At 38.4% G+C, this 14,301-nt stretch overlaps 1 protein-coding gene across 2 annotated transcripts in view; it reads left to right on the forward strand.

The window, feature by feature from the left end:
• LOC143389847 (WW domain binding protein VOPP1-like) overlaps positions 1–14,301 on the forward strand; it is a 95,397-nt gene that overhangs the window by 37,198 nt on the left and 43,898 nt on the right. The window contains exon 2 of one of the 2 annotated variants that reach the window (XM_076842617.1): positions 13,800–13,858. The exons of the other annotated variant lie outside the window; for it this stretch is intronic. Coding sequence (XP_076698732.1) covers positions 13,800–13,858 — 59 coding nt within the window. The remainder of the gene's footprint in view (positions 1–13,799; positions 13,859–14,301) is intronic. 2 annotated transcript variants of the gene reach the window in all.

Below are 14,301 nucleotides of genomic sequence, written 5' to 3' on the forward strand. Positions count from 1 at the left end.
TGGGTGCTGCCCCATGGGAACATGTATGTAGAAGGTGCAGATAAATAAGCCTCTCTGTTTGTCCTGGAGGTAATTGATTGAACCAGCTTTAGTAATTGCCAGGTTTTTGTTCTCGGACTAAAAGGCCCAGGGGTTACTCCAATTGAACTGGGCTGACTGGGCTGCGCAAAATAACCACACAAGAGACACAAATACCTTTTCTTTGGGGTCACTGTGACGGCTCTTCTGACCTTAAGGGTCCACAGGAAGAAAAAGAGAGAGAGAGAGAGAGAGAGAGAGAGAGAGCGCACACACACACACACACACACACACACACACACACACATTGACCCCTTTTATTGAGGAGAAGCTATTCAAATGAGGCAAGGGGTCAGGTTTCAGGGGGCTGAGTCTACCTTCATGATGTCCACTGTCAGCAGGTTGACTGACACCTGGGTAGGCCACACCCAAGGGCACAGTAAGAGAAGGGGACACACACAAGGCACTTCCATGGAAGATTCTATCCTAAACAGGGCAAGGGGTTATATTACAAAGGAACAGGTGAGTATAGCTTCACCCATGGGGCTGTAGCAAGACCTACCCACATGAGACACCGACCCTCGAACCCAAGAAGGGTGGGGAAAGCTCTGCCACATTTCTGTGACTGAGCACCTCAGCACCCAGCTGGGGAGTGTGACTCAGTCTCATGCAAGGTTGGTCTCCTACAAGTAATCATTCTTGTGAGCTGGTGTTAAACAGAAAATGATCAAGTTGATGGTGTTCAGGATTGAGACAGAACTGACACTTAATGTTCTTAGCCCTCAAAATTTTAGCTTATACATGTGCAACATCTGAGTTCAGCCATCCAGTTATCCTCAGTTCCACTTTCCACAGTTTAGTTACATGTGGTCAGCCACAGCCTTAAAGTACAAAAAAAATATAGTAAGGTATTTTGAGAGAGCAAGGGAGAAACTATATTCATATAACTCTTATCACAATTATTGTTATGTTATATTTTATTATTATTATCATGCCTAATTTATAAATTAAAATTTATCATAGATATGTATATATAGGAACTTCATAGTATATATAGGGTTTAGGTACTAGCTATGGTTTCAAACATGCACTGGGAGTCTAATCCCCCAGATAAGAGCCAAGTGAATATACTTTTTAATAATAGTGTATCAGGACAGCACAGAACTGCCTTTCTGTTTCTCCCCAAAATTTGTCTATGAAAATTAGTCCCTTAACTTTTAAAAGTAAACCTATTCAAAAGAGAAAACAGTCTTCTAGACCCTTGGAAATAGCTTTTTGACTTTAGTATAGAATCCCAGGCGAGAGGCCTGACTCAGTAAGGGGGTCCTATCAAACCAGGTCTAGTTGTAAACTTTTAGTTTGTTCTAATTCACTATGGTTGAGTTCATAGGTTCTGTGTTCCCACTATCCATAGAGACATCATTGAATTTGAACTGCATCTTTGGTTGAGTTTTTTGTGACTATGGCTCTCAGGAGTAAGCCCTCTCAGTATTGGATATGACAACTTGCCAGAAGATGCCTATAGTAGTTGTACATGTGCAAGGCACTTTGTATGCCTTATTTCATTTAAACTTCAAGACAAGATAGGAATATGTCCTCTCCTTTTTGTAGAAGAACCCAGCTAGATGGCATCTGGTGACCTGACCAAGGCCACTCAAGCACAGAAGCAGGTGTTGGGCCAAGAAGTCATATTGGCTTTAAAATGTGGGTGACAGCAACATGGATTCAGCCTGAAGGCGTGTTTTAGTCACATCTCAACTTTTTTCAATTTCTAGTACATCTTTAAGTGAGAATGTAGACATTCGGGAATTTATGTCATCGAAGAATTTAACATGCACTCCTTCTAAAATGTAATCCAAGTGGGAGGGAGATATAAAACCTGTTAGAAAATTCTTATCCACTTTTTTTGACATTTTGTTCCTGCCTGTAATACTTAATTTTTTTAGGCATTTCTGTCCAAAAAGGGTGAAAAGTTGACATTTATTCCTTAGTCTTGATTATTAAGTTTTGGATTTACTGGCAGAGATTTTGGCCCGACTGGAGAAGAGGGTGTATTTCAGTTGTCCCATTCTGGGGGTACAAGTCATTGGAAACAGCGTTTCACCGTTTTCAGCCACATCCTATGATGTCATTCAAAGCAGGTGCCCCAGTTACAGGTCAGATGGTTGCAGAGCAGACCTGGAGACTTTTCTGTACCCCAGCTCTTACATTCTGTGTGATTACATTTAAAAGGGTGGATTTTCTGGATTAGGCCCTTAGGAAGAGCATCCAAAGGTTTGGGCTCTGTTAAGTGCTTTTGTTGGAATAGGGCCCATAATTAAGGTTGCTTATATTCATTAGTTGCCAGCAAATAACAGTAGCACTGCTATTTCCATCTGTTATCACTGCTTTCAGACCATTCTAATTAAATTTCCCAGTCATCAATTTTTGAATGAATGCTGTTTTGTGGCATTTGGAAAATTTGTCACATAAACCTTTTTGGCTGAAGCCCATATATCATTTCACATTGTTCTGTGTTCCAAAGTCGTACCTCTAAATAGTTTTAGCAGCTAAAAACTCTTTTCTGAGCTTACAAGATAATTTTTTCATGGGTCATCTCCTGGGTGAACTTTGGGCTCCTTTCCTTTGTGATTTATTTGTGATATGTTAGCCATTCTGAGCACAGAGACCATTCTGAGCACAGCCTCCTTAGCAAAACCGATCAGAGCTTTGTGCCTTATTTTATGCTGAGATGAGGAATGATGAAAGATAGTGTTTCTAGTAAGTTATAAAACTTATTTCAGAGGTACAGTAATACAATAAGGTCTTCCATAGGAATTCAGTTGTCATTTTAGTTTTCTTTTAGCTAGTAAAATAATGTCTACAATAAATCTTGGGCCATTTTCTTGTGTAAGATATGATGGACATTCCAAAGGACAGGAATTTGGATTTTGGTGACATCTCACCACCATCAGAGAAAATATGCAGACATTGTAGACCAGCAGACCTTAAGTCAAATCCCAACCTTCCACTTGTTTCTTGTGCTATCTTTGTAAGTTAATTCACATCTGTGAGAACTTTGTTTGACTATTTGTAAATGGATATGCCTCCTAACTCAGAGGGGTTATGCTTTTAAGTGAGATTTTGTATGAAAATCAATTGTAGATAATAAACATTCCACATATATGACAGCTACTGTTTTTACCTTTTAATTGAATTAGAGTGAAAAAATGCTCTTCATCATTAGGCATTAGGGAAATGACAGTTTAAACTACTATGACATGAAATTCATCTGGAAAAATAGGAGACCCAGAATAGTCAAAGCAGTCCTTAGGCAAGAAGAGTGAAGCAGGTGGCAACACTATACCAGATCTTAAACTATACTACAGAGTAATAGTAACAAAACAGCATGGTATTGACACCAAAACAGACTGGTAGACCAATGGTACAGAATAGAGGACATAGAGACTAACCCACATCAATACAGCTATCTCATATTAGACAAAGGTGCCCAAAACTCACATTGGAGAAAAGATAGCTTCTTCAACAAATGGTGCTGGGAAAACTGGAAATCCATATGTGCAAAATGAAATTAGCCCCTATCTCTCACCATGCACAAAACTCAACTCAAAGTGGATCAAAGACCTAGGAATTAAACCAGAGACCCTGTGCCTAATAGAAAAAAAAGTAAGCCCAAATCTCCATTATGTGGGATTAGGCCCCAACTTCCTTAATAAGACACCTATAGTGCAAGAAATAAAATCAAGAATCAATAAATGAGATGAATTCAAACTAAAAAACTTCTTCTCGGCAAAAGAAACAATCAGTGGGGTGAATAAAGCCTATAGAATGGGAGCCAATTTTTACCACACACACATCATATAGAGCACTAATCTCTAGGACATGTAAAGCACTCAAAAATCTTAACACCAAAAAAAATCCAATCAATAAATGGGCCAGAGAACTGAACAGACACTTCTCAGAGATGATATGTAATCGATCAACAAATATATGAAAAAATATTCAACATCTCTAGCAATCAGAAAATGCAAATCAAAACTACTCTAAGATTTCATCTCACTTCAGTCAGAATGGCAGCTTTTAAGAATACAAACAACAATAAGTGTTGGTGAGAATGTGGGGGGAAAGGTGCACTCATGCATTGCTGGTGGGACTGCAAATTGGTGCAACCAATCTGGAAAGCAGTATGGAGATTCCTTGAAAAACTTTGACTGGAACCACCATTTGACCCAGCTGTCCCACTCCTTGGTTTATAAGCAAAAGACTTAAAATCATCATACTTTAATAACACAGCCACATCAATGTTTAGAGTAGCACAATTCACAATAGCTAAATTGTGGAATTAACCTAGATGCCGTTCAGTAGATGAATGAATAAAAAAACTATGATATATATATACACAATGGAATATTATTCAGCAATAAAAGAGAATTAAATTGTGGCATTTGCAGGTGAATGGATGAATGCCAAATGTTTTCTCTGATGTGAAGATGCTGATCCATAATGGGGATGGGGTAGTGGGTAGCATGGGGGGAAACTTTAGATAGGAGGGGATGGAAGTGGGCAGGGGGGTAGGAAAGACGGTGAAATGAGATGGACATCATTACCCTTAGTACATGTATGAAGACATAAATGATGTGACTCTACTTTGTGTACATCCAGACATGAAAAATTGTGCTCTGTATGTGTACTATGAATTCAAATGCATTCTGCTGTCCTATATAACAAATTAGGACAAATAAATTTTAAAAAACTACTATGAGATGCTAATGTAGTACCAAATGGTTATTTTCTAAGAGACAGATGAAAAGTGTTGGCAAGGTTATGGAGAAACCAGAGCCTTTTTTGTTGTTGTTGGGAATATAAAGTTGTGTAGCTGCTTTGGAAATCTTTGACAGTTTCTCAAAAAGTTATATGTGAGCTGGGCATGGTGGTGCACAGCTGTTATCCCAGCTGCTTGTAAGGCTGAAGCAGGAGGATCACAAGTTTGAGGCTAGCCTGCATACCTTAACAAGATCCTGCCACAAAATAAAAAATAAAATAGAAAGGGCTAGGGATGTAGATCAGTGGTAAAGCTCCCCTGAAGTCAATCCCCAGTACCAAAACAAGAACCACAAAACAATAATAACAACAACAACAACAACAAATGCAAGCCAGGTGCAATGATGTGTGCATATAGTCTCAACTACTCTGGAGGCTAAGGCAGGAAGATCACTTGAGCCCAGGAACTGAAGGCCAGCCTGGACAACATAGCCAAACCCTGCCTTAGAAACAAAAAAGGAAGGAAGGAAGGGAGGGAGGGAGGGAGGGAGGGAGGGAAAAGTTATGTGAGGAGTTATCATGAGGGCTGGCAGTTTGGGACATGCATGCAATGTTTTAAGCAGGATTATTCACAATAATCAAAACATAGAAACAACCCATATGTCTATCAGCTGGTGAGTGGATAAATAAAAATGTAGTATATCCATTCAATGGAATACTGCAAAGAAGTGCTGATATGTGCAACAGGGTAGATGGATTGAATGCAGACATAAAAGACTATAACTTGCATAATTTCATTTAATAAACCTTGTAGAAAAGGCACAACTATAAAGATAGAAAGCAGGAAAGTACTGCCATGGTTTAGAATAGCAGATGGAGTTCACTACAGAATGGCATGAGGGAACTGTTTGGGGAAAAGGAAATATTCTAAGACTGGATTGGGGTGATGGAAGTATGAGTGTATACATTTCATAAAGTTTACCAAACTGTACATTGAAAATGAATGATTTTTATAGTATATAAATTAAGCCTCAGTAAATTGAGCTTGAAGTCACCTTCAATTATGAAGTCACCATGAATTATACTTTAAATGAATGGATAATTGTTTAAAAAGATGTCATGGTTTTCAGACCTGTTATTCTACATGAGAATGAGTAAGACTTCTGAATGTCTGAGTGTGTATGGGGTTTTCCAGTGGATCTCACCTTTTGCATTAATCTAAGACTCTTATATTCCCCTTGCTTTGGCCACAACAATTTCTAGCTATTGTTAGAAGAATTTAAGGCTTAAACTAAGAGATATTTTTAACATAATTTTCCCTATAAATTTAGCTTAAGTGATTACATTCTTTTTCATATTAATATGTGTGTGTGTGTGTGTGTGTGTGTGTGTGTGTGTGTGTGTGTATCAGTGAAATTAAACATATGCATTTTGGTGCAATGGGGGGGGCGGTGGGGGGAGAACCAGGGAATCACATCCCCAAACCTTTTGAATTTTTTTCTTATCTTTCTTTATTTCTTTTCTTTTCTTACTCCTCTGTTACTTTTTACTTAATCCCTAGTTGGATAGTTTTCTTTTTGTTTGTAACCACTTATATTTCTGTATGCTAAATATCTCTTCATATCAACTTTCCATTTCCATCTTGGATACTAGGTGGTCTGCTTTTTAAAGTAAAATTTATTTGAGATTTAAAATAAAATTCTATGAGTTCTATACAGAAAATTTGAAGACTACTTAAATCTACAATGCAAAGAAATCATCTCTACTATAACTGAAAAGATAATTAATTATCAGTATTTTGGTACTTACCTATTTTAATTTCTTCCTCCTACAATTTATAACAAAAATCCCTAATTCTAGGTATACTGTTTTATTGGCTTTTAAAAGCAGTATATTTTCATTTTAGCATGTAATAGTATCTCTATTTCAAATGCTGACTAATATATCTTTTGTAATATTTTGTTAACCAAAATTAAACTTTAAGTGTAATTTGAAATTTTATATCTTAAAATATAAATTTCAAATTTTTATTTTTGGTTATTTCTAGTTTTAAATTTTCTTAGTAATGCTTATTCAATTATTAATACTGTCTGTGGGTAAATGTCATAACCTCACTGAAATTATATATATTTCTGGATTTTTTTTTGATACGTGTTGAAAAATTTTCCTCCTGAGACATTACATTTATTTTTCCAGTAGTATTATGTGACATGGCTTTTGCCTCATACCTTTGTCAACAGTGGATGCTTAATAAAATTAAAAAAATAAAAATAAAACCACATTATGATTTACACTTGTTTGATTATTAATGAATACTGTGTCTTAATTTTTATTATTTGGGAATGAGATTTTTACCTGCTTGAGTTGGAGACCTTGAAGAAACCTGCTCCCCTACTTAAAAACTAAAGCAGAAAAATCAAAGAAAATTTATTCAGAGTAAGTCATGAGAGTTCACAGAATTTTCCCAGGGATATGTGGCTGGGACTAATTTATGTCTTACACTAAAAAATTTCCACAGAATCTTCAAAAGTAGGCAGTACCAGAACTCTGATCATTACTTGTGGCACTATCTGAATTGCTGATGTGTTTTTTTCTATAAGTGGAGGATGTTAAAAGTTTCTCTGTGTTCTTTCCTTTAATAAGTGATGCTTGTGAGAAGCCTCATACTCTTATCTGTAAAAAAAAATAATCAAGATGTGTTTCTTTTCATAAACCCAGGGATTAAGTAATTAGCACATAGGGAATTGATGAAAATTCCAGCATGGGAATTTAAAGTATGATCATTCCTATTTATTAATTGAAATTCAGAGACCTTTAGATAATTACCCTCAAGGGGTATGTCATCCTCTGCATAAATTCCTGTCGTGACTTGAATGGGCCTCTCACAGCTGCCCTCTGCCTCTGTCTCAGGTCCTGAGTACCAGAAAGGCCAGCATCCAAGAGGCTCCCTTTGTTCTCAGTCTCTACAGAGTGTAAAGTGCCCACTCTAATTGGGTTGGAACTGTGAACAGCCAGGATCTCATTGCCTGTGTGTCAAGTTCAGCTTTTGATGAATGTGAAAGCAGCACTGTGGCTTAGCAGGGGCCTCTCACCTTTGACAAAGACAGACTCCTGGGGCTGATCCTGCTGGGCTGTCCCACCACTTCAAAGCAAATCAGGAACTTACTGGCTCAGGACAGACTGTTTGGCTAAAACTATGGACATGATAAGTAAAATAAAGGCCTATTCTTTCAGGTGTCAGGGGGCCTAGTTCTGTTAGTGAATCACTAGTTTGCTAGTTTGTCTGCAATTCACCTGAAGATCTCACCTCAACTTCTACATTGAACAAAGGGGAGAGGTAGAATTTAAACAAAATTCACATTGATTTGAATCTCTTAGAGACCCTGCTATTTATTTCTGGGTGTCCCAAAGTCATAGCTTCAAATTCTCACAAATTCAACCATATCTTAGTGTGGTACAACTATTGCTTTAACTTGGGATTGAAAAAAGTGTTTATTATTTAATTTGGAAATTGTGTCCTGGGTCCTCCCATATTCTGTACAGGTAGATGTGGAAGAGTTTGTGTCAATTGAGGATTACTCTTGGAGATTAGCAAGGATTTGTTCTTCTGGTCTTATTTGGATCCTGACTAAATATGGATAACTATTTTTAGGATGGCTTAACTACCTCTGTAGGTATCCTGATCCTTGAATTCTTTTTTGAGTACGGATGTATTACAGACCTTTCCAGTTGAAATCATAGATTCCCTCAGTTGAGTTGTTCCTGATGTTAGCATGTTCTCATGATCCTGGATACTTTGTTAATAGTCTATGCATTGTGTATTACTACTCTTTGTGATCTCTTAAAGAAGAGATTTGTTGTTTCTGTTATACTTATGAAAGAAATATTACACAATAAGTTCACAGAGGACCTGTTGTTTGCCAGAACTTAGTACAATGTCCTGACTACTGAGGACGCAAGATAACAGCTGGCCTCTTCTGACAGATATTAAAGATTTATGTTCTGTTTTGGTAGATGGTCAGTCTTTAGGGAACCATGGTGGTATTTTGCAAAACAGGTAGAATTTAGGAGTGGGTAAGAACCCCTAAAATTGACTTTTTTTTTTAAGAGGGATTTTTTCTTTTTAGCAGATTTTGGAAACCAAATGTTGCATAAATATAATGTATTCCATATTTAGAATCTTTGTCCTCAAGAATTTTGAAAGCAATGGTTTTTGGTTAGAGGATAAATGATTATAATAAAACAAGCCTTGGATTCATTATCATTTATCCCAGACACATAAGAAAACTTGCTTTAAGATACACATTTAAGGACAGAGATGCTATCTGGCTGTGGCATTCATTGAACTAGGTAGGTCTCAATATGATATATTTAATTTCATTTTCTTCATAAAGGAATTTGAGAGATTAAGCAGGGAAAAGTATATTCTTTTTTAGAAATAAGGAATTTCAGACACAGACTAAATGGCAATGTGGTTGGTAAGTGTCAGTGAGAACCAGAATCTATTTGTCCAGTTCTTTGGTTCATGTTCCTCTGTGGGTTCTTCTTTGTCCCTCTACCTGGGTGCTTCTTGCAGTAAGACTGAACACAGTACCTTCTTTTTCACTTTCCCCAGTCCACATCCCCTGCTTGCCATTGGAAGCCACCTCTGAGAGCCCACTAGTGTTTGGGAATGCTCAGGAAACCCCTCTTCCTCATTCTTCACAAACTTCCCTTTAGACCACAGCTCCACAGTTCCTGCTGGCTGGCTTTGCCCTGCATATTGGAGCTTATCCTAGACTTGGACCTGGTAGGTGAAGCGGTCCTTCTCAGTGAACTTCAAGTTGATGTTATCTGCTCTTCAACCCTGGGTTGTTTCCTGTAGGAATTTTCCTCTCTACCTCCTGCCCCTATGAAACTACTCTGCATTCTAACCACAAAGGGAGTGTGTTCTCTTGCATCATTCTGCAGACTGGCTGACATCTAGTATTCAGTTGGCAAGCATTTATTAAAGGAAAGGCTCAACAATACAAATAATTCAGACTTCTGAGGCCTCATCCAGCCTCATTAATTAATTGAAATTTCAACTAATTAATGAGACTTTATAAATTTGTGGTCTTCATATTACTTAACTGTCAAGTGGAATAATGCCACATATTAACTTTAGTGAGATATTATATGTACACCTAATTATAATCTTACCACTCCTTAGAAGAAAGCTGTTGCAAAAATTCAGCTACCAAACCAGTGAAGATGTTTCCTATATATTAGCAAATTTCAAAAGCTTACACTATTTTCAGTAGTGACAAAAGCAAGCTGTATTTTAATGCTAGGTAGCTCAGTAGAAGAGGTGTTTTCTGCTTTAGGAAATATAGCTGTCCATTTCTGCTTTAGGAAACGTAGCTATCCATTTTCTTTTTATTTGTCTGTGGTATTGGGGATCAAACAAACCCAGGAAGAACTTCATGCATGCTGGGCAGACACTCTACCACTGAGCCACATCCCTAGCCCAACAGTCATCCATTTTCTTAAAAGTGGCTTTTAAAAAAGGGATGATGTGGGGTTTATACTTAGGTAAGAAAAAGTCATCAACAAATAACTGTGAATGAGCATGAGCAACGAGTAGGCACCAGTGAAGTTACAGAATATCCCAGCAAAAGTGCCAGAAAGAGGGCTGGGGACATAGCTCAGTTGGTAGAGTGCTTGCCTTACCTGTGCAAGGCCCTGGATTCAATCCTCAGCACCCCCCTCCCTCCAAAAAAAAAAAAAAAAGCCAGAAAGAAAGTTTTGAGAGGTATGAGGAAGAGTGAAATAGAAATGATGCCCTCACAAGGGAGGGTCCCAGGAACAGAGTGTGTGTGATTTTCTTGTGAGCACTAAATTTATAGTGTCTGTGCTACTTGGTTGCTTCTGGCTATGAAGTGGTATGTGCATACATATCATGATAGCCCTTAGTAAGTGTTTTCAGTCTCAGAACAGTGGGTTTTATTGTTTTATGTATTTATTTTGGGGTGCTAGGGATCAAACCCAGGGCTTTGTGCATGCTAAGCATGTATTCCATCACTGAGCAACACCTCCTGCCCTCAAGACTGTTTTTTTTTTAAACCTTTCAACTTTACTTTTTGTTTTAATGTGAAAAATACTCAATCCAAAAGTCAAACTATATAAAATATATCCTCAGAGAAATCTCATCCCTCCTTCCACCCAACCCAGACTCCAGAGTAAGCCCATGCTCATTAGTTTTTACTGTTTCACTCCCTGATATTCTTTTCTGTAAAAAGCCAAATGTACCATTTTCCTTTTTTATAGAGGATTGCACATGGTGTGCATCCTTTTGCATAATGTGGATTCACTTGGAAATATCTGGGGTCTCTGAGAACTGCGTTCTTTTGGGCTTCATAGTACTCTGGAATGTGAGTGAGCTGTCGTTTATTATTCAGCCTTCTCTGAACAGGCATTTGCCTCATTCCTAGGATTTTGATATTAGAAATAATGCCACAATAAGTAATCCTGTGCATATGGTATTTCATATTTATGAAGAAGGATCATAAGCAATTAAAGAGAAATACATCAGTAGTTTTCCTGACATTTTTGTAAATGTCTTTACCAATAGCCATGTCTGAGAGTACTTGGGAGTTGTGCTGCATATATATAACAGTTCAGTGCATTTATTGAACACCCACATACATAAATTCAAATACACACTCTACACACACACACACCAGAAGTGCAGCTGAAGGTCAAAAGGTGGAGGCTGGAAGAGTGTACTTTCCTCAAATTTTCTTAACCTACCAACGACAGAGCTGGGAGTACCATAAGTTCTGAATGTCTTCCTGTGCCTTTCTGCTATCCTGTAGTCTTAGAACAGTGCTAGGGAGCTGGAGCCAAACAAAATAGGCTTCTCAGGGTAATGTTGGTTAGGCCAGGAGAAACAATGCCAAGGGGTGTTAATTTCATTATTATAAAAAAACTTTGAGCAGAACACCCACCCTTTTCTGAGCAGGACACTCACTAAGGGTTTAAATTTGTGACATGGTATTCCTAACATTCACATATCCAGAGAAAATATAAATTCAGAAATGTAAAAGTACTTTGAAAGAAAAAAATCCTTTCTAAAGTTCAGTACATCAGTTCTATGTGTTTGGCATCTGAAGAACCAGGGAACCTGGGGCTGGTCTATCAAATTAGTGACCACTTTAGGGAACTCTTGAAAGGGAAATTCCAAAGCAGGCAATGCTGGAGGCAGGAGTCTTTATTTCTCCACATAGGTTTTGTCACCACTGACCCTCGTTCTTTGGCCTGTGGACTGAGTCTCTGCTGAGCTTTCCACAGGAGCAGCCAGTGCTACAGGAAGGGAGGGTTTCAACTAGAGTTCTGATGTTCCCTGACCTTTGGGGCCAGCAGCCATTAGGAGAACCTGTTTCCTGACTATGGCAAGCTTGAGCATCAAGTTCCAAGAAAGTTTGCTTCTGATGGAAAATAAAGTAGACCCATTTAAAGTGACACATGGAAGAAACACCCCGTCTCCCAGTTTATCACAGAAGACTCTGGTGAAATGAATTGTAATTTGGGGCAGAGACCTGAAATTGCTCTTCCCTGCCAAAATAAATTGATTTCTTCGGCTGTCTAAACCTCATTTCTTGAACTGGACAGGAGCTCACCTAAGCTAAATTAAACTCATTTTCCATTAATAAAAACTGGGTCACTCTGGACTGCTTGAGTATGCTTCTGAGTGTCTTAAAGCACATTCCAGAAAGCCCAGTGTTTCAATGCTATTTTCAAAACTCACCTAATTTAGCTAGCATAACCCATAACATTTGCACACACCTCTCCCTTGGTGTGCTGCTATAGATTTGGGGTCTATTTCTAACTTCGTTATATCTGTCAGTCAGATCGTAGCAGGAAGACATCCTTACACACCTAATGGGGCTGGAGAAAGGCCAAAGGGATGGACCGGCTGCCTGCCTACCTTGGGCCCCTGCCTTGCCCAAAGAAAGCTTGGTTTTCTCTGTGCCTTTGTTTTCTCTGTGCTACTCGTAGCTTTGCTCTACAGTATTCTGGAAGTTTTATTTATACCTAGGGGCCAAGAGACTGGATCTTGGAGGTAGAAGTTGTACAGTATAAAATAGATGCCATACGTGGAGCCATCTTAGAAAAGGTTTATTCAGGGAGGTCAGAGCATTTCTGATTTGAGATCTCCCTGAGCAGTTGGTGACATTGGCTTGTTCTTAATCATTGGAGGTGGATGTGAGCCACTAGGGTGACATCTGGTCTCCTACTCCAAGGCTTGTGCATATTCAGCTGCCCTACCTTTTTGTTTAGAAACCCATCTCTACCATGTCAGGAGTTGGACTTATTAGGAAAGCCCATTGTTCCCTCTCCCACCTTTCTCTTCCTGCAACTGAGAGAGGGCCTAGGGTGGGCCTCATGGGGGCTGCCCATGAATCCTGACTTACACTATCTGGAAGATATAAGTCCCAACTGTGGGGTGAATAGTTTAAATAAGGCATTTGGGATATTGTGAAATATAAAGATCTAGAAATATTAAAATAGTGGGAGATGTCTTTCAAATTAAAAAAATGAGAGGTGGATAAAAATCTTTGTAGTACTTTATTTCATGCATTCTTTACTAATCTGAAGAATCATACCATGTAACTTTTTAAAAATGGGACTGGAGGTATAGCTTAGTATAGTGCTTGCTAGCATCTGAGACCCTGGGTTCAATTACCAGCACCACAAAACAACAACAAAATTTACCTTTCTACTGAAATAGTCACAGTATTTAGAAATGTGGAAAGCCAGCCAAATAATAGGAAAATAAATGCTTACCCCTGTTTTCCTTCCTTTTTAAAAAATTTAAATGAACAGTCATGAGAAACAAGGGTGGGCCTCTCTTTAACTTTTGGCCTGCCCTGATTGATCACTCCAGATTTTCATGCTTTTACGCTATATTCTTTCCTCCTTCCTTGTTTGTTTGAGATCTTCTCAAAGATATTCAAGTTACTCACCACTGACAAAGTTTCTCTTACTTCTGTTTCTAGTGCACAGAGGCCAAAAAACATTGCTGGTATTTTGAAGGACTCTATCCAACATATTATATGTAAGTATTTGCCTCTCTGTTGATTTGAATCTGGGATCATCTCTTTTTCTGGGAATTATTTCTTTAATATGTAGTTGCCTGGGTTATGGGATGGGGAAAGCCCAGGCATGGCCCAACCTCCACCCCAGGATTTTGCCCTGCCTGTGCTCATAGATAGCAGGTGGCCTCCCTGAGGGCATTCAACCTGCTCAGACCAGTCACTCTGAGCACATGAAATAATACTACATGCTCTGTGAGGTATCTGAGCTCCTCCTAAATGATTGGTAAAAAGGTGCAAGGTGTTTTTGGAAGGCAAAACTTATGTTGGTTTATATTTTCCTAAGCAAAAGAAGAAGAACAATTGGAATAGATTTATGTCTTGAGCAAGACAAGAAATAGTTTTCAGCTGAGCTCATGTAGTATGTGCACTTGTATGGGGAGGAGGGATGAAAGAGAGAGAAGAG

This window comes from Callospermophilus lateralis, unplaced genomic scaffold, assembly GCF_048772815.1.
Source record: "Callospermophilus lateralis isolate mCalLat2 unplaced genomic scaffold, mCalLat2.hap1 Scaffold_66, whole genome shotgun sequence".
NCBI lineage: Eukaryota > Metazoa > Chordata > Mammalia > Rodentia > Sciuridae > Callospermophilus > Callospermophilus lateralis.